The 21,663-nt window shown below is 45.7% G+C and overlaps 4 protein-coding genes and 1 long non-coding RNA gene across 16 annotated transcripts; 2 read left to right on the top strand and 3 right to left on the bottom strand.

The window, feature by feature from the left end:
• Positions 1-2: 2 nt before the first annotated feature.
• Positions 3-8,003, top strand: LOC138131444 (NAD(P) transhydrogenase, mitochondrial-like). Of its 2 annotated transcripts, none has more exons than XM_069048454.1 (12): positions 3-316; positions 3,751-4,160; positions 4,214-4,354; positions 4,414-4,724; positions 4,995-5,150; positions 5,203-5,617; positions 5,668-5,894; positions 5,949-6,037; positions 6,089-6,287; positions 6,338-6,642; positions 6,693-7,330; positions 7,381-8,003. In XM_069048454.1, the coding sequence occupies exons 2-12, from the start codon at positions 3,776-3,778 to the stop codon at positions 7,737-7,739; spliced, it is 3,225 nt and encodes a 1,074-aa protein (XP_068904555.1). In that variant the 5' UTR covers positions 3-316; positions 3,751-3,775; the 3' UTR covers positions 7,740-8,003. The 2 variants fall into 2 exon arrangements, with proteins under 2 accessions (XP_068904555.1, XP_068904556.1); XM_069048455.1 differs by lacking the exon at positions 3-316 and adding an exon at positions 2,642-2,795.
• On the bottom strand, positions 7,868-12,531 carry LOC138131442 (probable multidrug resistance-associated protein lethal(2)03659). 11 transcript variants are annotated; one of them, XM_069048452.1, is made up of 13 exons: positions 12,134-12,531; positions 11,657-12,087; positions 11,456-11,612; positions 10,257-11,400; positions 10,037-10,209; positions 9,812-9,991; positions 9,468-9,766; positions 9,194-9,418; positions 8,984-9,147; positions 8,804-8,938; positions 8,605-8,760; positions 8,435-8,558; positions 7,868-8,388 (listed from the first exon to the last, which is right to left on the bottom strand). In XM_069048452.1, exons 1-13 carry the CDS (start codon positions 12,529-12,531, stop codon positions 7,934-7,936), a joined length of 4,041 nt encoding a protein of 1,346 aa, XP_068904553.1. In that variant the 3' UTR covers positions 7,868-7,933. The 11 variants fall into 11 exon arrangements, 10 of the variants coding, with proteins under 10 accessions (XP_068904553.1, XP_068904550.1, XP_068904548.1 ...); XM_069048449.1 differs by having other exon boundaries at positions 7,868-7,955; positions 8,009-8,388; positions 8,804-9,147; XM_069048447.1 differs by having other exon boundaries at positions 7,868-8,558.
• Positions 12,532-12,563: 32 nt separating this feature from the next.
• Positions 12,564-14,206, bottom strand: LOC138131445 (probable citrate synthase 2, mitochondrial). Its single transcript, XM_069048456.1, has 5 exons — positions 14,009-14,206; positions 13,766-13,963; positions 13,328-13,716; positions 12,843-13,284; positions 12,564-12,793 (listed from the first exon to the last, which is right to left on the bottom strand). The coding sequence occupies exons 1-5, from the start codon at positions 14,204-14,206 to the stop codon at positions 12,602-12,604; spliced, it is 1,419 nt and encodes a 472-aa protein (XP_068904557.1). The 3' UTR covers positions 12,564-12,601.
• A 137-nt stretch (positions 14,207-14,343) lies between these two features.
• Positions 14,344-16,998, bottom strand: LOC138131449 (secernin-3). Its single transcript, XM_069048463.1, has 7 exons — positions 16,852-16,998; positions 16,594-16,743; positions 16,352-16,545; positions 15,580-15,779; positions 15,421-15,527; positions 15,178-15,375; positions 14,344-15,127 (listed from the first exon to the last, which is right to left on the bottom strand). The coding sequence occupies exons 2-7, from the start codon at positions 16,741-16,743 to the stop codon at positions 14,789-14,791; spliced, it is 1,188 nt and encodes a 395-aa protein (XP_068904564.1). The 5' UTR covers positions 16,852-16,998; the 3' UTR covers positions 14,344-14,788.
• Positions 16,999-17,146: 148 nt separating this feature from the next.
• Positions 17,147-17,885, top strand: LOC138131450 (uncharacterized). Its single transcript, XR_011159815.1, has 2 exons — positions 17,147-17,656; positions 17,720-17,885. It is a non-coding gene; the product is annotated as an uncharacterized lncRNA (long non-coding RNA).
• The last annotated feature ends 3,778 nt before the right edge of the window (positions 17,886-21,663 follow it).

Raw genomic sequence — 21,663 nt, forward strand, 5'->3', positions numbered from 1 at the left:
CCGTCGCGACGACCCGCGGAGGATTCAGGTCGCCCGGTGGAGCTTCCGAGTCGCCGATTTGATTCAGATCGGGCGCCGCATCAGCGCGACCACGCCCGTCGGAGGCTGGCGACGCCTGCACGACGGCCGGTGCCGTGTAAACGTGACACAAGTCGGGGGAGACGGTTTTCGTGTGCCGCTGTAGGTAGACGAGCTTTCAGTGTTGCTTTCGGCAAAAGGGGACGTCGTCTCGTTCGGTCAGGTTCGAGCTTCCGGTTTCCCAGTTTCAGTGCAATTCGATCAAACGGTGAATTTTTTTTTTGTGGGAATCAATCTGGTAAGTAAATATGGTGATCGCTTCCTGCGTGTGTGGCCGGGCACTCGTCTCGGCTTTATTGTTTTTCTTCGCCCATAATTCAGGATAATTATAGCGCTGCAAGTACACAAAGTGGTTGGTCCTAATTCTAAAATTATTTTGCAGACGACTATCTAGGTCGATAAGACTTTTTGCGTTTCCTGTGTGGACGATTTACGCTCTTGATCGCCGGATCAAGAAATAATTGTGTTTATCACAGACACGTGGACACATTGCAATATGTAAAATCCACATGACATTTATTCACGAGGCAACCTCAAACCAATTACTTAAGGTACTTGACCCATCGCCCAAACGAGAATTTATATAACTACTTTTTTTTCGAGGGACTACTTTCGTCGTGACTTTAATTCGCGCGTGGAATGGTTTATTCAGACAAGTTTCGGCAGAAAGTGATTCGTTATTCCAGCAGGTATAAGTTGTCGGGAGACCCCCCATAAATCGGTCATAAACCTCTCTTTCTTGTATACTTTTTCTAAAGCCTTTACCTGCAGCGTATATTTTTTGCAAAAGACTGAAATTTCAGCGTTTCAGTTTTCAGGTCACGTAGTCATCTACGCCGTGATGCTCTTCAGGAATCTGTCGATTTTAGCATTGTTTGGATCAGACACGAACACCGCCACCGTTATCGTTTCCGCTGAACGAGTACTTGTCGAATTTATCAAACAGTCCTGAGTGCACTACAGATAGCTTAATCAAACATTGATAAGGGATGCTTTGACTCGGTGCGAAAATTTTAGACGTCCTTTCCGTGTCTGTCCACGGATAAGGAAAACCACGATTTCCTGACGAATGTATTGGGTCTGGCAGGGTTCAGATGTGTTCTTGTGGGGTGTCTGATACCTGACTTGCGCTTGAATAAAAAAGGTCGCCAGAAACCTTCGCCAAATGTTAAAAATGCCACGCATTGTAATCGGCAAACCCCCACTTTAAAACATTCCACAAAAGTATTTTGTTTGAATTAAAGTAAAAACGAGTAAAACTCGTAAAAGAAGAATTGTTCAAGGAACTATTATTTTTCGTTTAAAGTAATCTAGATAATGGAGCGCAGTTGTTCGAAAATGCGAGCTCGTAATAGCCATAATGGACGTATTAAATGTTGTTTTATGTTTATAATTATCTAATAAATAATAGCTGCGCAAATTATAACAGATTACAATAGATCGATGATGTATGTGATTTATTTGTTTATGATGCCGTTAATAGCAAACTTCTATAAATCAATAAAAATGCAAAAAAATGATAACGTAAATAGTGCTTTCAAGAGAATTATCATTACTTGATGGAAATATTCGTAATGATAAAACGAAATCCGGCCTGGATGCCGTGTCCCCTTTATTTTTAATTAAAGATTTAAAAATACAATGAATTAGTGAAAAAAATTCGTGGTGCAATTTAAAAAAAAAAAATGAACTGAAAGAATACATTTTCAAGGTTTCAAGGCCAGGATGGTGAGTGCTAGAGTAAGCAAGATAAAATAAACAACAGAACTGTGCCAATGTTTCAATTATCTCGTAGAATCCAAATAATTTTAGATGAAAGTGTATTCAATGGAGCTGCGCGTGTGATTAACGACACTTCATTATTTTCTCCTCAGGTGAGATAGGTTTGATCGAGTTTTATCGATACGTGTATTGAAACTTCAATTTGTGCAGATTAGATTTTATTGATTAGCAACAATTACGACACTTCTGAGGTAGGTCTGCCACTTGCACTATCGATCACTTGACTATTTTGGCTGCATCACCGAGTCGAGTGGCTAATTATCATTTTATGGAGAGATAAGCGTCATTTGGGTTTTCAATGGGTTACTTTGTCAATTAGCAACAGGAAAGATAATAACGGAGACAATGTTCGAAGCGCTCTTCTCGGAAACGGAGAGCGAGAATAGAACTTTTTCAATTAATTAAACCTCCTAATTAGCGTTACGTGATCACATTGTTAGAACCGTTCGCAGTTTAACTGTTGTAAATAACAATAAATAAGTGAGAATTCAACTATTTAATCTTTCAGAAACGCCAAGTAAATAAATAATTTAGATACTGTCGCCCCGTGAGCAGTATTTAGTCCCGATATGGATCGCGTCGGATTTGGAATATCAAGGTTTCGGATTATTTTCTAAACTCCGATTTCAAGGTTTTTTGTTCATAACGAGTGCACTTCGAAGCTGCACGGCCCGATAGAAAGCACATGCAGACCAACCATTAGAGTTGTGTTGCAATTCAAAATGTCAACGTCCACCTTTACCTAAAACGGATCAACAGGCTTCGTCGATTTTAGCCGTGGACTCTAGCGACGGTCTCAACCTTTGACACATCCCAATTCTTTTTATCAACAATTTAGCGACAAAACAACACGAAAATAATTTTCAGTTGTGCGTCGCGCTTCGGCCAAGAAATTCACTGGTCGTGGGTGCCGCTCGTACCTAGTGAGAGTAAAGGTATGAATGGTAATCGTGTCAGTCGATTTGTAACCAGTCGACGAAAGTAAAAGTAGAACTGGAACGGTAACTCCTTCGACATTTTTGATCGAATCGGGCATTCGAGCGCTGGAGATAAAAAGATCTTGGCATCGGTCTGATAAGTAAATCTTCGGCGCCCGAAATAATTCCGGGGATCGGTGACCATTTCTTGTGATGCGCACCCGATATGTCACAAATTCATTGTTTATTCTTGTGGCTGGGGTTATTTTTAGTCTGCAATTTACTAAAAGCGGCACAACAGAAAGTGTTTGTCTCGACGTGGCGCTGTTTGCTTCGTTATGGAAAACAATAAAAACGATAACAATTGCTCAATTCGTGCATGTGACATTTTGTAATCGTGTCGTAACTCATCCTCGATTAATCCGGTTTGAGCCCTGCATTTAGATTATTCCTGGAAATGTTTCGAGTGCCATCGAGACTTATTTTAAAATAAATTACATATATAAATCGCCGATCTAAATAAGCCCGGCTCATTCATCGATTTACGTCAATGGATCTCTGGTAAACATCTCGCGAATTTTTGCAGACGCCCCGCGTTGGGCGCCAAAATCGATCCACTTATTGACAGAACTAGAATTACGATCCCCTCCCCCAACAAGTGTTTTACTTTGCCGTCGTCGCAGGTGCCAATTAGTTGGACAAATATTGACGTTGTAAATTTTTATTAATCCGACAGCAGAACTGCGACCGAACGCTTACATAACCGCCACAAAAATTGTAACAATTGTAAAAACTTGACCTTGAGATTCGGCACAAAACGTTATATCACCTGATCTGATAGGAACTATTTAAAAAGCATTAAAACCACTGCCAGCGAGTGCTCGTGTAAATATTTGAATGTGGGTTTCGACGATAAAAACTGGAAGCACAATTTGATATCGCTGTAAATCGCAGTAAATGATTTTTGTTGCAGAGATGTGTTAATAGAACTCGTCACAATGGCCAGAGGAATTTTACGCGTGTATTGCACCAGAAGGAATCTCTTGAACCATGTGGACAAGCAGATAGTGCGGACGTCGCAGTTTCACACGCAATGCCCCAAGTACAGAAAGTGCATTTTGGAGAGAAGGTTCTCCAGTCAGCCGGTCCAAAGCGAAGCCGTCGAAGGAACCCCTTATAGTAAACTGAGCATAGGCATTCCTAAAGAACTGTGGCAGAACGAGAAGCGGGTGGCGCTGACTCCGGCCGTGACACAGGCCCTCATCAAGAAGGGTTTCACCGTCAACGTCGAGGAGAACGCGGGTGTGGGGGCGAAGTTCCGAAACGACGACTATGCACAAGTCGGTGGAGCCATCGTCGACAGCAAACGCGCTTTCGAGTCTGGTCAGTAAGACCCTCCGGTGGCGACCCCTTCGCTTGACTCGTTTTGCTTGCAGATATTATTCTAAAAGTTAGGCAGCCGTTAGACAACGAAGTAGACAAATTTAGGGAAAATAGCACACTTATATCATTCCTGTACCCCGCCCAGAACAAGGGACTAGTCGAGAAGTTAGCAGAGACGAAGATCAACGCTTTCGGTAATTTGGTTTTATTTGTCGGATTTTGGATTTGTCTATTGGATTTTTTCGTTGAGCAGCAATGGACTGCATTCCACGTATCAGCAGAGCTCAAGTATTCGACGCTCTCAGTTCGATGGCGAACGTTTCGGGTTATAGAGCCGTAGTGGAGGCGGCCAATCACTTCCCGAGATTTTTCTCCGGTCAGATTACCGCCGCCGGGAAGGTACCCCCGGCCAAGATTCTAGTCGTGGGTGGCGGCGTCGCGGGACTTGCGGCCATCGGACAGGCGAAGAGTATGGGGGCTATTGTCAGAGCTTTCGATACGCGGTCCGTCGTCAAGGAGCAAGTGGAATCGATGGGAGCCGAGTTTTTGACCATCAACATCGAAGTGAGTGCGCAAAAATAAAAGACGAAATTGTCACTTACCTCGTCACGCAGTTAAAATATGAAACGTCTCCTCCATCACGTAGATTCTTGAATTTGTACTGTTAAACGGGTCTTTCAAACGATTTTTGACAGTACCCGTGCAGACATCTTCATTTTTTCTTATCAAAAACTTCATTGACATTTGAATCGGACTTGTTATTCGTTGCCATGACAACCGCGCAGCTGGCGCCAAGTTTAAAATTCTACCTGACGGGTATTTCAAATTCGACAGGAAGAAGGAGGTACTTCCGGTGGTTACAGCAAGGAAATGTCAAAAGAGTTCATCGAGGCTGAACACGCGCTCTTCGCCAAGCAATGCAAAGATGTGGACGTCATCATCACAACCGCTTTGATTCCGGGGAAAAAAGCTCCCGTTCTGATCCTGAAGGTGCGTCTCGGTGGGACAATCGCAGTTCAAGTTTGCAGTTGTGCGATTTCAGGAACACGTCCTCTCCATGAAGCCCGGCAGCGTCATCGTCGACTTGGCGGCGGAAACCGGAGGAAACGTCGAGACCACCAAACCGGGCGAGGTGTACACCTTGAACGATATTACTCACGTCGGCCTCACCGATCTATCTAGTCGTTTACCAACTCAAAGCTCAACTCTGTACGCTAACAACGTGTCGAAATTTCTCCTGTCGATCGGAGCGCAGGACCATTTCTTCATCAATTTGGCGGACGAGGTGGTCAGAGGAAGTATCATTCTGGAAAAGGGGAAATTGATGTGGCCCCCGCCGACACCCGTCGGTCCTCCGGCGCCTCCCCCTGTTGCAAAAGCCGCACCCGTCCAGGTGGCCAAAGAGGAAGAAAATCCCCTGATGGCGAATCTTAAAGATTCGTTAATGTGTACTGCTGGTAATTAATTTTTTGTAAGGAGTGGAACGGCGTTTGACGCTTGATTTCAGGTATTGGATCGATATTGGGACTTGGGGTCTTGTCGCCCAATCCAGCATTTACTTCCATGTTAACCACGTTCGGTTTATCGGGCATTGTCGGATATCATACAGTATGGGGAGTAACTCCTGCTTTACATTCTCCTCTTATGTCCGTAACTAATGCTATTTCAGGTATTACAGCAGTTGGGGGCTTGCTTCTCATGGGAGGCGGGTATTACCCCACTAACTCCATAGAGGTATGACATATCTCTTTGTAGTGGCGCCCTCTAGCGTATTTTCTTTTATTGCAGGCTTTAGCTGCGACAGCGGCGTTTGTCTCGTTTATTAACGTTTTCGGCGGATTTGTTGTCACCAAACGAATGTTGGACATGTTCAAAAGGTACCAAAACAAAATATGATTTCTTTTATTTTGCAACATGACGCATTGTAGGCCTGAAGATCCGCCGGAGTACAACGGCCTGTACGCCATACCTGCAGCAGCTTTTCTCGGCGCTTACGCCTGGGCTGCGCTCGAAAGCTTGCCAGAAATCCACCAGGCGGCGTATCTGGCGTCGTCGTTGTGTTGCGTGGGCGCGTTGGCGGGGCTCAGTTCCCAGAAGACTTCCAGACTGGGCAACAACGTCGGAATGGTAGTTTTGTTTTGGTGGCACTTGTTCATTTCTAACGTTCCAATTGACAGATCGGAGTTGCCGGCGGTATCGCCGCCACTTTGGGACACATGGCCCCCGACGCGGAAATCTTAGCGCAGATGGCCGCCTGCTTGATCGGCGGCGGCGGCCTCGGTACTCTGATCGCCAAAAAGATTCAAATCACAGACTTGCCCCAACTGGTGGCTGGATTCCACAGTTTGGTGGGGTTGGCGGCGGTGCTTACCTGCACGGCGACCTTCATCCACGATTTTCCCACTTTCGCGACCGACCCCGCCGCCAACGTCGTCAAAACCGCTCTCTTCTTGGGCACGTACATCGGTGGCGTCACCTTCAGGTAGAACGGTCGACTAATCTTAAGACGAAAAATTCACCGAATGTTTACAGCGGGTCTCTGATCGCGTACGGCAAGCTGCAAGGAATCCTCAAGTCCAATCCTCTGCTGTTACCCGGACGACACGCCCTCAACAGTGCTCTCATGATGGGTAGCATCGGGTCGGGCGCCTACCTGTTCTACGACCCCACCATGATGGGTGGATTGGGCGCTTTGGGCACGACCGCCGCTCTGTCCACGGCCATGGGTGTGACTCTGACGTCTGCGATAGGTGGCGCTGACATGCCCGTCGTGATCACGGTTTTGAACAGCTACTCCGGGTGGGCTCTCTGCGCCGAAGGTTTCATGTTGAACAACAACCTCATGACGATCGTGGGAGCTCTGATCGGGTCGTCCGGCGCCATCCTCTCGTACATCATGTGCAAGGCCATGAACAGGTCCCTCCCCAACGTGATCCTGGGGGGTTACGGCACCTCCAGCACCGGTTCGGGCAAACCGATGGAGATCACCGGGACCCACACGGAAATCAACATCGACCACGCCGTCGAGGCCATCAGCAACGCCCGCAACATCATCATCGTCCCGGGGTACGGCCTGTGCGTGGCCAAGGCGCAGTACCCCATCGCCGAAATGGTCAACGTCCTCAAGAGCCAAGGCAAGAACGTCAGGTTCGCCATACATCCGGTCGCCGGTGAGTACGCAACGATCTCCCCAAGTCCTCCCACAAGTGCTGTTGTTTAGGTCGCATGCCGGGACAACTGAACGTTCTGCTGGCCGAAGCCGGCGTCCCCTACGACGACGTCTTGGAGATGGAAGAAATCAACGACGACTTCCCCGAGACCGATCTGGTGCTCGTGATCGGGGCCAACGACACAGTCAACAGCGCCGCCGTCGACGACCCCAACTCGCCGATCGCGGGAATGCCGGTGTTGAACGTGTGGAAGTCGGATCACGTGATCGTGATGAAAAGGTCGCTGGGAGTGGGTTACGCGGCCGTCGACAATCCGGTCTTCTACAAGGCCAACACGTCGATGTTGCTCGGTGACGCCAAGAAAACGTGCGAACAACTCCTGAATAAAGTAATCAACGCAACTAATTGAATTTATCGAAGAGTGCCTGATCGTGCGCGTGGAACTCAGGAAAAATGTGCAACTCCAAATTATTAATTTAACACAGTTTCGGCGACGCTTGACGAGTGTGTCTTTTCTAATTCTTTTTACAAACTAGGTTAAGTAACTCAAGTCTTACTTTATTTTTAAAAACCTAAATTACAATGTTGTGTAATGTCACGATTTCATTTGTTTTTGTTCGTAATTCTGAAATGTGTACATATTAAAGCAAATAAACTCATTTGTGATACGACACCCACCTCTTTGGCGATCTCCCGCAGGTTCCTCGACATGGCCTTGCCGGTTTTCTCTACCATGCGCGTCAAAAACCCGAATCTGTTTTGCAGGAGTAGGTGGGGGTGGTCGAACTCTACGGCGTTGCCGGCGTCCATCACCATCACCCGGTCGGAGTCCATGATGGTGTGCAGTCTGTGCGCTATTGTCAGAACCGTGCAAGAGGCGAATTTTTGCCTGATCGTGGTCTGGATGAACTTGTCGGTCTTGGGGTCGACGTTGGCGGTGGCCTCGTCCAGAACCAGGATCTTGTTCTGGCGCAACACCGCGCGCGCCAGACAGACCATCTGGCGTTCGCCGACGCTTATGTTGACGCCGCCCTCCGAGACGTGGTGCTTCAGACAACCTGCAGGAGGAAAATGAGACGGGTCCGGATCTGGAGGGGTCCCTACCGAGTCCTTCGACCAGAGCCGCTTTGCTCTCGACGACGGTCAAAGCTTGCAGGATGGACTCGTCGTCGTACTTTTGGAAGGGGTCCATGTTGTAGCGGAGAGTTCCCGAGAAGAGAACCGGCTCCTGGAATGTCGGCGGTAAAAGCTGCGAGCTCGCGGAAAAGCGTCACCTGGGGTATGATCGAGATCTTCTGTCGGAGGTCGTGCAGGCCGATGTCGGTGGTGTTGACGCTGTCGACCAAGACGGACCCCTCGAAGTAGGCCAGTCTGAACAACGCCGCGATCAGCGAGGACTTCCCGGCACCTGTCCTACCTACAATCCCGATCTGTGGGGATGAGGTTAGCATCGCGATTTATCCAACTGGTTACCTTCTCCTGCGGCTGGATCACGAAATTGAGGGACTTGAGCACCGGAGGGTCGGTCGGCTTGTACCGCATCACCAGGTTCTGGAACTCGATCCTGCCGCTCTCGGGCCAATCCGGAGGCGGCTTTTTGTCAGGCATCTGCACAAGACTCGTCACAACCAGAAAACAAAAACTGTCGCTTACCGATTTCAGGTCTGGCTCGTGCTCCACTCGGGTGTACTCCAGCACTCTCTCGACCGACGTCATCTGGTTCTCGAGCTCCGCGGATTGTTTCATGCCCCACTGAAACAATCCGGTCAAGCCGATCGCTTGAGTGATAGCCAGACCGACTTTGCTTCCACTGTTGGCTGAAACAACCCTCGTCAGATTGCGACACCCGCGCCACCTACTTACAAAATATCAGAAAGCTGTACGCTATGATTCCTATGTAGCAGGCGCAGATTATGTCGAGCCAGTACCCGAAAGCTCTGGAGGTGGCGATGAACATGAACCAGGCGCTGGAGTGGTCGTCTTGCAACTTGTCGAACTCGTGAGTCAACACTACCTCGGCTCCGTTGGACCGGATGGTCGACAACCCTTGAATGGTGGCGTTCAGATGGGCGAAAACCGGACTCCTGCCTGAAATTCTCTGGCGCAATACAATACTCTCCGAACACCGGAGACTCACTTATCCCTTCCAGCCGCTTGACGGTTCTGCTGGTGCGGATGTAGTACGCCCTCAAGAAGTAAAACATGATGCACATGATGAACGTCGGGATGAGGAGGTAGTAGTTGACGGACGTCACCACAACAGCCGCCCCCACCAGATTCAGCATGATCTGAGCGCAGTCGATCATCGCGTTCGGCAGCAACTCGTCTATGGCCCCCAGGTCTTTGGAGAAGCGATTCAGAATCCGGCCCGAGGTGTTGGTGTTGAAGAACTGCATCGACGCCGTGATGATGCTGTTGAACATGCGATCATGCAAACTGAGAGACAATCAAGACGGGGTGAGAGCGCGCAGGGAGACTCACTTGACCGAAGCTCTCATGCACACCGTGAAAAAAACAAAGGAGCGCGTCAAGGCCACGATCATGGTCAAGGCGATTATGATCGAGTAGATGAGGATGGAGACGCTCGAGTCCAGATCGCCGAACAGCAAGGTAGTTCCGTTGGCTTTGGTTACGAGCGTTTGCTGCTCCTCGATGTTGATCCTGAAAATGGGGTCAGTTGGGGCGAGGCGAAGGCTCGAGTGTTACCATTCCGAGAGGAAGAAGTCTCCGCCGCTGGCGAGGAGCTGCGCCGACACGAACAACGTTAACATCGTAGTGATGAGGCAGCAGTTCCCTCCAGCTTTGAAGTACTCTTTGTAGATGAGGCACTCGACCGAGCCTTGGGTCCTCATCTCGGCCACCTCGTGCTGCGGTGCGTACTGAAAACCGAAACTGTCAACGAATCTCTTCAAGGTCACGCACTCACTTTGAGTCCCTCGATGTCGATCACGTTCAGACTCAAGCTGCTCTGGATGTGGAGATCCTTCAATATCGTGTCGACTTTGCTTATGGGGGCGGCGATCTCAGGCTCGGGGGCGTCCACCGCCAGCTGGTTTCGCAAAAACTCGGCGAAATTCAAGCCGCTGGTTTCGAGGAACTGGTACGAGCCTTCCGCTTCGATCTTGCCCTCGTCCATCAACACCACTTTGTTGACCTCGCTCAAGAACTGCAACTGGTGCGTGACCAAAATCACGATCTTGTCGGACAAGAACTCGCTGATGCACTTGTCGAACAGGTGTTTCCCCACTTGGGAGTCCACCGCGCTGAGGGGGTCGTCCAGGAGGTAGATGTCGGCTCTCTTGTACACGGCTCTGGCGAGGTTGATCCTGGCCCTTTGGCCCCCGCTCAGCGAAATTCCCTTTTCCCCGACGATGGTCTGGTCGCCGAAGGGCAACAGCTGGAAGTCTCTGACCAAAGCGCAGGCCCTCACCACCGCGTAGTACCTCTGCTTCTCGAACTCCCTCCCGAAGAGAATGTTTTGCCGGACCGAACCGGCAAACAGCCACGGCTCTTGCGCGGCGTACGACACCACCCCGTTAACCGCGACGTTTCCGAGACAGGGCTGCATCTCCCCCAGGACCACGTTCAAGAGGGCGGTCTTCCCGGAGCCGACTTGGCCGATCACGGCGGTCAACTCCCCGGACTGGATCTCCAACGACACGTTCTGCAGACAGACCTCGTCGTCGATCTTGGCGGACACGTTGATCAGGGAGATCTTGGGGTCGCCGCTCTTTTCGGACTCCTGCTTCGAGTAGCGCTTCCAGTGGGGACTGAGCGGAGTGGGGTCCCCCACGGTCGTCTCGGACATCAAGAGAAACCGTTTGATTCGTGTTATGGCAACGTTGGTCTCCGCGATCTGCGCAATAGCGTAAGGAAAAAAGAGAGTCATGGTCTGTCGCAAGATTTGGTAGTAAGACGTGATGACGAAGACTTTTTCGGCTGTGATGGGCCGGTCTCTCAAGACTATGGCCAAGACCGTCAAGAAGATGGCGAATCTCGTGGTGAACATGATGAACGACATGATGGCCCCTCTGATGTAAGACGTGGCCCTCAACACGATCATCTCCATCCTGCAAGAACGAAAGCCAAAAGAAAATCGCTTTGACAAGTTCTAGGAATGAGTACCTTCGCAGCTCGTGGATTTGGTGCGCGAACGCGTACTCCCACGTGTACATCTTGATGACTTGCATCCCTTGGATGATCTCGTTCATTTGTCTGACTCTCTCGTCGGTCCTCATCGCCGTCTTGAGGCGAAAAGTGGAGGTGCGATTGCCGAACCAGGCTGCAAAACACGATGAGACCTTGTCGAATCGTCTTCGAACTGACCTTGAAGCGGAATGAAGGCCAAAATGGCGGATATCCCGCAGACCGCCGCGATCTCCACCTCCTGGTACATGAACAACAAGCAGAGGAGCATCTGCAGGGGCGCTATCCAGATGTAGTGAAGATAAAGCAGAGCGAGGTCGAATCGGTTGACGTCGTTGGACATGAGATTGACGACGTTGCCCACGGTGGGACCCGACAGCGACACCAGATCCAGTCGGAGCGTCTTCCTGTAGATGAGGGAACAGCACGCCACTCGCACTTTCATGCCGACGTGCATCACGGCCATCATGCACGGGTGGAGCACCATCACGTTCACCAGGCTGCAGAAGAGCACTCCCGAAGCGAACAGATACGCTTCTTCCACCTGGATGGGGCTTTGCTTCTGGTTCCAGTACTCGAAGAGGCGCATTATGAACATGGGCGGGTGCAGGCTGCAGGTCAAATCGGTCTTCAGTGGGGCTACGAGGTGGTACTTACGGTTCTTTGCTTTCGGAGTTGTCCGGGTTGAAATACCGCAGGAGTAGACCTAGGAAAATGGGTTGACAGAGGCGGATCGGCACCTCCATCAGGAACAAGAACGTGCCTTGCAACAATATGTCCTTGATGAAGCATTTGAAAATGACTTTGGTCAGATTCGGTATTTCTTGGTTTTTCTTGGCTCGTCGCACTTCTTCGCTCCAGAGGATCGACAACTTCTCGCCTAGCTTGGCCGACCTGTGTTCGTCGAGGGGCTTGGTAAGGTCGTTCTCGTCGAAGTCTCGACGCTTTCCTTGCTGGAATATCTTGATAGTGTACCAAAAGGTGACGAGAGAGAGCCAGTTCGCATTCTTCTGCGGATGCTCCGGCTTCTCGGCTTCCTCTTCGTCCGATTTCATTTCTCATACCTGTTTTGACAGTAAAATGACACTGACATTTTCTAACGCTTTATTGCAAAACAAAATACAATCATTGACACTTATTCGCGGCCTTTTTGTCTCCACCTGTGACTTCCTTAATGAGTAAACCGGTGGAGATGGACTTTGGTCTTTCGATGGGAAATCCGAGGGCGCGGGCCCAGATCAGCGAAGCCAACACTCCTAGAGCTCGAGACACCCCGAACAGAACCGTGTAGTAACTCATCTCCTTGAGACCGTAGTACTAAAACCACGAAATCTGAGTTTTAATCACACTACTCTGGGGTAGTTACTTGCAAGAGGACCCCCGAGTGTGCGTCGACGTTAGGCCAAGGGTTCTGCACCTTCCCCAGCTCCTTCAAAATCGGAGGAACCACTTTATAAACCAACGAAACTATTTTAAACAGTGGATCATCGGGGAGATGTTTCAACGCAAACTCCCTCTGACACGTGAACCTTGGGTCCGTCTTACGCAGCACAGCGTGTCCGTAACCTGGCACCACCTGTCCCGATTTCAAAGTTTTCCAGATGAATTCTTTCACTTTCTCTTCCGAAGGGTCGGTTCCCACGTCCTTTTGCAACTTCTCCAACCAGACGAGCACCTCTTGGTTGGCCAGGCCGTGAAGGGGCCCGGCTAGACCGTTCATTCCCGCGGCGTACGACAGATAGGGGTCGCTCAGAGCAGACCCCACCAGATGTGTCGTGTGGGCTGAAACGTTGCCACCTTCGTGGTCGCTGAGATCAACATTAACCCACCTTTGCCCCGACCCCAATTTACCTGTGAATCGTGAGGTACAGACGCATCAACTCAACGAAATCCATGTTGTCGTAACCAAGCATCGTGCAAAAATTGTAACTCCAGTCTCTGGAGGGGTCCACCGCGCCGACGCTCGACCCATCTTTGAACGTGTTTCGGTAGATCTTGGCCGCTATCGGGGTGACTTTCGCTATCAGATTCATGACGTCCTCGTAGATGGACTCCCAGTACTTGGACTTGTGCACCCCGCTGGAGTAAGCTTTCACGAATTGACTCTCCGTGTTTAGGATGGTGCAAGCGGCGGAGAGCTGCGACATCGGATGGACCGTCTTTGGAACGTCGTTCAAGAATTTGCACACGTGGGGTGGTAAATCTGCACGCTGGGCCCACTCTTTGGACAAACACGCCGCCTAGACCAAACGTGAGTGGAGTGACTCGGGGGGCGGTTGCGCTATTCACCTGGTCTTCGGTGGGGAGATCTCCCGTCACCAGCAACCAAAACAGACCCTCCGGAATGGGTTGTTCCCCACATGGAGTCCTGGGAAGCTTCTCCTGACACTCCGGAATTGAATGCCCCCGGAATCTTATACCTTCCTCCGGGTCCAGGTCCGAAGTTTCACAAATTAAACCTTTCATTCCTCTCATGCCGCCGTAGATCTACAAAACTCGTGTCAGAAAGGGTTGTGGTGGTGATCCCCCTACCATGTTGACTGTGATTTCGCCGATTTTACTGTTACCATGATTCTTCCTAAACTTTTTAATCCGCTCCTGTTCTATCGGAATTTTCTCCGCTAAGGCGGCTTTCAGGTCGGTTGTCGACGAGTATCGTCGTGTCGCCGCAGATAATAATCGCCGACAGTAATTTAAACTTATTCTTATCATTGCAACAAAATATGACATTGACAGGTGGTCACTTGATTTTTACGAATTTGGATCATAGGCGGGTGTAAAAAAAGGGGGCACAAAATGTAATAACAAAACGGATAAGAAAAAACTGTGCAATTTTGGGTTCGGAGGTGCGTCTGCATACAACAACCTTCTGCTGATCTTGCTCACTTTATTATTCATGGAATGTGCAAACAATATGCGTCAGATATTTGTAGTAGTACAGGATAATAACAAATTGTCTTGATATAATGGTTATACGAGTGATAAATATATAATAAAAAGTCAAAACACAACGTACATCTTAACCGAAACTAGTCAACATTAAATTCACGTAACTGGAGACGTTTCTTCAATCGTATCACAAAAATAAATCATGATTAAGCATGCAAACAGACCACAACCTCTGAAATTGCCACATCTAAGCACATCACAATAATTATTTGGCTACAAATGAGACCAGGAATGTCCCATCGGGTTTAGGCTCTCTGTAAATCACGTGGTACATTCCTGTCGGCGCATCATCAAGCGACTATATCAAAGCTACTTCGATAAATACTTTCTTGTGCATAAAACTCAATTAAAAAATTCCCTAATTTAACGATAGAATTTCACTTCGGTCTCCACGCAGTCCTTGAGCAATTCGTCGAATTCGGAGAGATCCTCGCCGACGTTCGCCACCACAGCCTCGAGCTCGTTCACGCAGTCGGCTTCCATGGTGCGCAGCAGACTCTGCACGTCGCCGCCTTTTTTTATGGCCTCGGAATGTAGGGAGTAGAGAGTGTGCGGTGCCGTTTTGTCCTCCTCGGGACATTTGGTGTGGTTGGAGATGACGGCGTTCGGGGAGAAAATGAACGGCTTGTAGACCGAGACGGAGGGGTCGGGCGTCGCGGTGAACCAGTGCACGCTGGGTCTGGAGGAGCTCAGGGTGGACACCTACGCCAACAACTCCAAACACTCGCACCAACAATGAAAACTAGTTGTACCTGACTGCCTTGGGTGGGGAACGCCGAGTCGCACTGTCTACAGATCTCCGATTTTTTGTCCCTTAGAATGGAGAACATGTCGGTCTCCCGGAAGCTGTTGGAGCTTGTGTGTTCAGCGAGAAGCTTCCCTCCGGCTACGTATCTCGCGTCTCCTGGTTCCTTCTCTTGGCTGAAAACCGCACAGAAATTGAACTCCCCCTGCAAAATAATTTTCAGTGAATTCCCCAACAACGACGAACGCACCTCTCCGTCCCACAGCCCTTTCGACTTGGCAAACTCTTCCAGTCCGTCCGATTTCCTGTCTATTTTTGTGGTGATAGTCAACGCGTTGGATATGTTTCTATATCCACCTTCAAAATCACCGTTATTAAGTGGGGTAAAATAACGATGGGAGGACCTTACTGGTGACTTCCACCGCCGCCCAATGCTTTCCCGACGTCTCCAACACCCAAGCAGTGGTGGGATCGGCTATGAGGAACGAGTTGTGATAGGCGAAACCGGGATCGTCGTGAGAGCAAGGGCCCCCTTGCCCGTATTTCTCCAGTAATTGTGTTATGACGTCCAGGGCTTCCGTCGCCGTGCCCCCCCGCTCCAAGCCCAACCTACAATTGATTGACGCGTTCGTAGATTAATGGACCAGTGGGAGTTGGCGAATTCGATAATTTGACGTAACAATAGAGAAAAAATGAATCATTAATTTTTACACCTTTATTCTCCGCACCAGAAAAACATTTTACGATAACAGTGGCATCAATAAAATAAATCCTTGGATTGGTTTTGACTTAAAAATTAATGTTTATAACTTAATAAAACGTTCCGATAACAAATGTCAAAAATGACACTGAAGCATATTTTTGTCAACAACAACAAACGATTTGTTTTCGTGTCTGATTGGCATTTTATTTTTTATCGATTGCCTCATGATTGCCCTTTGTATTGTTTTTCAATAAAAATCTGGTGACTTCTGGTTTAAACTAGCTCCAGTTGTCAGCATCGTCGTCTTAACTTGTCAACTGTCAATTTAAAGCAAAAGAGTCGAAAGACAAATGCCTCCACTTTTTCCTAATTTGACATTCAAGTACAAAATCGAGAAAAGACATAAAAGATGACGGATATTTTTGACGACGTCCCCCGGACCGGTACCAACCCCTTTGGCCTATTCATTCGAACTCACCTCACCAAATCCATCCCCAACAGCCTCTTAACCTCGGGGTTGTGCTCCCCCTCGTTGTTGTTGGTCCAAACGGCCTCGTTTCCTATGACGACGCCGCACTCGTTGGCCCCCATCTCCGCGCCCCACATCCACCCCGGCTTGCTCAAAATGACAGCTTTGGTGGCCCCAGCCGCCTCGATCTCGATATAAGTACACTAAAAAACACAGTTAGGGCACAGTTTCACGACAAACCTGGACCTCACTTTGACGGACTCCGAAGACTCCGCAGCCGGCAGGTAGACTACCTCCTGGACCTCCCCCCGGGGCCGGTCCGAGTTCTTCCCGAAGACGACGCCGTGCTGCGTGAGGGGCGGCAGTACCACGAACGTGTCGCACGACTGGGGGTTGCGCATCTACGACAAACAGTTTTGCACCAGCTGGACGGGAGTCGGGTCGGGATTCGGGGCGGTTTTCGCCGGGGCAAGGCGCTGGCGGGTTTGGGGGTTGAAATGTGGACTTACTTTGACAGATGTTGCGGTGGGCTAAGACAGGGTCAGCGATCCAGGTTTAAATGGCGATCGACTGACTCACCACCAGTCAGCTGGTCGAGCTGGTGAGAATGGTAAATCCATAAGGAATCGATAACGAACCGACGCTGATCTAGTCGTCCCGCTCTTGCGCCGCGCGCGAGAGAGAGACGGGAAGATTGACAGCTGTCAAACTGGGGCGAAAACCAGTGGCGTAACGGACATTTGCATTATTACATGTGCACTCGTGCAGTGGTTTGGTAGATGGTTCGTGCGATAGCGACGGTTCATTTTGCCACAGCGAAAGCGGAAATTATTTATGATTCGGTTAGTTGGGGCAAAAAGAGTGGCATTTCTCCTTTTTTGCGACAAGGAGAGAAACTTGGACAAATATTTGAGGTTCTTGAACTTGATGCACATTTACACGTTCAGTGCAACGAATCTGAATGAAATGCTCTAAACAATGATCTTGTTTCACACTTTATTATAAATGTTTTCTAGGTCACCGCGAACCATGACTTAAGATGAATTATTTTCTGCAGCTTTATTCAAAGTTCTGTTCAGCATAGTTGTTAGAAATTCAAATGTTCTTGTTTACGCAATGTTATAATAGTTATTTATGTATTAAGGGCATAATCAATAGACTATAGGATTAGGGAATGTTTCAAGGCCGAAATGAACCATAATCTTGTTTATGCAGGTGGTACATAGATACAACGTTGTATTTTATTTTGGTTCTTGAAATGGTTAAAATTCAAGGATTCAGTATTTCGTCAAAAGCTGGCGTAATGGTTTTCAGGTAATAGGTTGATGTATTGTTTTTTTTTATAAACAATTTTAGTTTTTAAATGAAAATGGAAAGAGCCGAGGACGTTAATCCCACAGTTTACTCTAGAGAAAATTTTGAACGAATTTGAGGCCGCTCGAGGAAAATTAACCCCGTCAAAAAACTTGTACGAAAAGGAGTACGGAAAGTTGCACATTCAATTTCTGATAAATTTCTAATAAACTTATTGTTTGAATAATTATTAGATGTAAAATGTATATTGACATTCCTCCATAAATCACGATTTTTATTTGTTTGAACTGGTGACGTCGTCGCTGCATAGCTACTTTATAGTCCCTAAAGTTATAAAAGCCATGATATGCTCGTTATCGACGATCAATAAACAAGCTTATGGTTGCACTACTATTAAAAAAAGCAGTTGTTTTTAATCAATTTTATGCATCCAAAGTGGACATTTTTTTCACAGTAAAATAAAACACTCGAAGTAGTATGTAGGCCCATTCACCACACAGCCACTTTTAAGGAAAAGCACCCCGATTTCCAAGGGTAAACAGAAAAGCAGAAAAAATCGTGAAAACACCCCCGTTTTAAGGTATATTTTAAAATTAACATTTTTCAAAGATTTTACCTTGTTTTGGCCTTTTCATGTTTATAATGTATTTCTTCGTATGCGATTTCTATATCTGAATGCTCTGCTTATATTTGGAGGTATTCCAGCAAATAATTCTGAAATAAGGCCATTTTTCTTTGATCTAAACAAACACTCATCAAACTCAATGTACAAAAGTTTATCATAAAATATATATGTTTTTCCAGAATAAGTTCTAAATATCGCATCATTTCTTTTTCCTTTTGGTATTCCTAAATTTTCAATAGATTGACTATTATATCCACTTTTAACATTAAAACTTGGAAAATCAATTAAATAATATAAATTTTTAACAACTATTAAAACATCACCTGAAGGTCTTTGATAAATATGCGAAATTTCTTTAAAATCATCTGGCAAAAAATATAAATAATCTGTAATTAATTTCGGTTCTTTATCATAAGTCATGTCTTTTAAATTGACTAACCAAACATATTTCTTATAAAAAATATACATATGATGATTTGCAATTAAAAATGTATCAATTTCCTTATTAAAATCACGTAAATTCACCAAAGGCTCATTAGTCGAAGACGAATTACCAACTGTAGCTTTGACTCCGACTTCAGGGACGCTTTGCCAGACTTTGCTTACAGTAGGTTTAACTGTTGTTGTTGTTGGTATTAATTCATATTTTAATCGTTCAGGTCGTCCATATAAATATTGAATTGCCCACATATCGTCTTGAGTTAATTTATCAATATCACCTTTATAATAGGCGTACATAATTGAATTATTATTTGCAGAATGTTCAATACCTAACGTGTGTCCGATTTCCTGTAATAATACTGTATAAAAATTAGTCTGACCGTCAGGTGTATTGCCTGATTCACCAAAATACCAATTTTCTGATTTATCAAAATGAATTCCTAAACATTCATTATTATTTGGAAAGAAGCCATGTGCTAAAACATTACCTTTTCCGTCAAAACTGCTAGAACATATTCCTTTTTGACACCGTGAATTATGATTATGTTGAAACAGCGTATTAGAAAATGAAATAAGTATATCCGACGGCTCTGGGCTGGCTGTGCCAGTACTCAAACTTTAAATTTGAAACAGATTCCCATTGATCAAAGGCTTTTTGTGCTAATTCTTTCATCTCGTTTGTAGCTAACGAAAAATACCATTTAAGATTTGTTTTATTCCATTTTTGATAATGAACTCTATAAGCTGTTGGATTATCTTTAACGCCTCATCTAGGTTTACTGATAAAAGCAAGTGTTTCTTGATTTAATGTTCCATCAGTTGGTAAATTATAGAATTCTTGAAACCTTATTAATGCTTCATTGGTATGCGAAACACTAGTCAAAGACGCTTCTGTTAATAATGATCCATTACTCTCTAAATACCCAAATTGTTCTGAATAACTTGTAATATTAACATCATCTGAACTTTTTACAGTAGTGAGAAATAAGAAAAGAATAATATATTTCATTTATTACCGCAATTCTTTGAGATTCAACTACAGCATAAATATAGTAATTAACATTTTGATAATCTTTTAATGTCCAATTAACTTCTAGTTCAGAAGATTTTGTTTTACTAAATAAATTTTCATCATTTTCTTTGGTTACATCAAAAGCAACAACTAAATAGAAGTTACAAAAATCTTTATAGCTAGCACACGTACCTTCATCCAAATCTTTTTTATAATTACATGAGAGGAATGCGGCATACAAGCGTTGTAAATCCTCATTATTCACCTGATATTCATAAGTAGGATGTTGGGTACCATTGATTTTAATATTTATTCTTTCTAAATTCATATTATCAAAAATCATCATTGTCTTGGTAAAATTATCATTTCGTTCAGCTCTAGAAAAAACTATAAAAACTCTAGATATTTTATTTTGATTATTTACAACGCGCCAGTTTCCACTTCCAGAAGACCACAAATTACTACGGTAACAGTTAAGCGCATTCCATCCACAAAGAAAGTTAGATTTGCTAACTAATAGTGAAGATAATATTTTTTCAGTTTCTAATGTACAATGTACAATTGTACATACGTATAAAATAAAATGTGGACATTGTCAATTGCGTTAGCTGCAGACTTTATTTTAAATTTAGCATCTGAAAGCGAAGAAGAAAGTAATAGTAATGATGATGAAGAAATAATAGCAACATTAGCAACTGTCACTGTGAGAAAAAAATACAAAACGAAACCTGCAAGAGTGCAGAACTATTTAGACAGTGTCCAATTACAATGCAAAACAATTCCAGCAACGCTTTCGTATTATTATTTTAAGTACTTAGTAACACCGTTTTTGACTTGTTTTTGTTCGTTATAAAATTTATTTTTTCCAACTTTATTTTTTTTTTTCTCAAAAATTTCCTTATGTAAGGTAACAAAATTTTTATACTGGCGTTTAGATAATTAAAAGGGCTATCAGAATTAAGGAAAAAAATTGGGGGTTTCCATTTAAAAAAACTATCGATGATGTCATAACTCGGAAACAAATGACTGCTTGGAATTTTATTTTGTATTAAAATATGTATTTTTATAAACTAAAATTGACCTGTCCAAAGATTTTTTTGAAAAAAAATTTGTTTCATTTTTAATGAATTTATTCCATACTTTTGCCGTTCACTGTATAAGCCTTTTAAAACAAATATACCTAAACTGAAGAAAATTATATAAATCAAATAAACTTTTTAAAACAAATACATATTACATTATTTTACTCCGTTCAACCTATATAATCAGCAAATTGGCAATACATCGTGGAGGGAGAAAAGACTGGAGATGGCATTTCCTATGCTTCCCATGTTAAAAATCCGAACCCTCTAAAAGCACGTGCAACAACCTTTTATGACCCAGTCCACAATGCGTTAGATAAAGAAGCAGAATGCGCCTGGAAGGAAGGCCAAGGAAGCTATTGGCCTAGCGTCTATATTCAGAAACCTTTTATGACTCTGTAGTTTTCGCGGGCCGGTAAACTTATTTTGAATTAGTGCCATCTCCAGTCTTTTCTCCCTCCACGCAATACATAGTCCTTAGCGACTTAGCCAGCCCCAGCTTATTATTGAGGCGCCAAAATGACGGTTATTGACCATATATGGAATTGACAGTTTATTATTATTATTGCGCATGTGCGGCAATTCTTCCCACACTCATGGAGCATGGTAACTTGGGAACACCGTCAGGCCAGGCAATCACCCAAACAATTCTGGCATGGCAGATGACCATGTTTGCATTACCGGCAATTTACGAACGGCGCATGGCGACCTAGGTGCACCGATTTCTGAACGCACCCCAGTTGTACAGTGGGGAAGAGTTTGTCGTATTAAACAAAAAGCAAGGTTTGTTCCTTTTTTGTTAATGTTTTTAGGTAAATGTGTTTTTCTTTCTAATAGATGGTCAGAT

This window comes from Tenebrio molitor, chromosome 5, assembly GCF_963966145.1.
Source record: "Tenebrio molitor chromosome 5, icTenMoli1.1, whole genome shotgun sequence".
NCBI classification, from domain to species: Eukaryota; Metazoa; Arthropoda; class Insecta; order Coleoptera; family Tenebrionidae; genus Tenebrio; species Tenebrio molitor.

What these genes read in the sequence shown, in the direction of transcription:
- LOC138131444 (XM_069048454.1), top strand. Translation starts at nt 3,776, where the DNA reads ATGGCCAGAGGAATTTTACGCGTGTATTGCACCAGAAGGAATCTCTTG. An exon ending in CAAACGCGCTTTCGAGTCTG is followed by an intron (nt 4,161 to 4,213) that starts GTCAGTAAGACC and finishes TTTTGCTTGCAG; the next exon opens with ATATTATTCTAAAAGTTAGG. An exon ending in TTTTGACCATCAACATCGAA is followed by an intron (nt 4,725 to 4,994) that starts GTGAGTGCGCAA and finishes CAAATTCGACAG; the next exon opens with GAAGAAGGAGGTACTTCCGG.
- LOC138131442 (XM_069048443.1), bottom strand. Translation starts at nt 12,531, where the DNA reads ATGAAATCGGACGAAGAGGAAGCCGAGAAGCCGGAGCATCCGCAGAAG. An exon ending in AACTCCGAAAGCAAAGAACC is followed by an intron (nt 12,088 to 12,133) that starts GTAAGTACCACC and finishes TTTGACCTGCAG; the next exon opens with CCTGCACCCGCCCATGTTCA. An exon ending in GACTTCTTCCTCTCGGAATG is followed by an intron (nt 9,992 to 10,036) that starts GTAACACTCGAG and finishes CCCCATTTTCAG; the next exon opens with GATCAACATCGAGGAGCAGC.
- LOC138131445 (XM_069048456.1), bottom strand. Translation starts at nt 14,206, where the DNA reads ATGTCATATTTTGTTGCAATGATAAGAATAAGTTTAAATTACTGTCGG. An exon ending in CTGTACCTCACGATTCACAG is followed by an intron (nt 13,285 to 13,327) that starts GTAAATTGGGGT and finishes TGTTGATCTCAG; the next exon opens with CGACCACGAAGGTGGCAACG. An exon ending in ACTCGGGGGTCCTCTTGCAA is followed by an intron (nt 12,794 to 12,842) that starts GTAACTACCCCA and finishes TCGTGGTTTTAG; the next exon opens with TACTACGGTCTCAAGGAGAT.
- LOC138131449 (XM_069048463.1), bottom strand. Translation starts at nt 16,743, where the DNA reads ATGCGCAACCCCCAGTCGTGCGACACGTTCGTGGTACTGCCGCCCCTC. An exon ending in TTGGGGATGGATTTGGTGAG is followed by an intron (nt 15,780 to 16,351) that starts GTGAGTTCGAAT and finishes AATCAATTGTAG; the next exon opens with GTTGGGCTTGGAGCGGGGGG. An exon ending in AAGGGCTGTGGGACGGAGAG is followed by an intron (nt 15,376 to 15,420) that starts GTGCGTTCGTCG and finishes ATTATTTTGCAG; the next exon opens with GGGGAGTTCAATTTCTGTGC.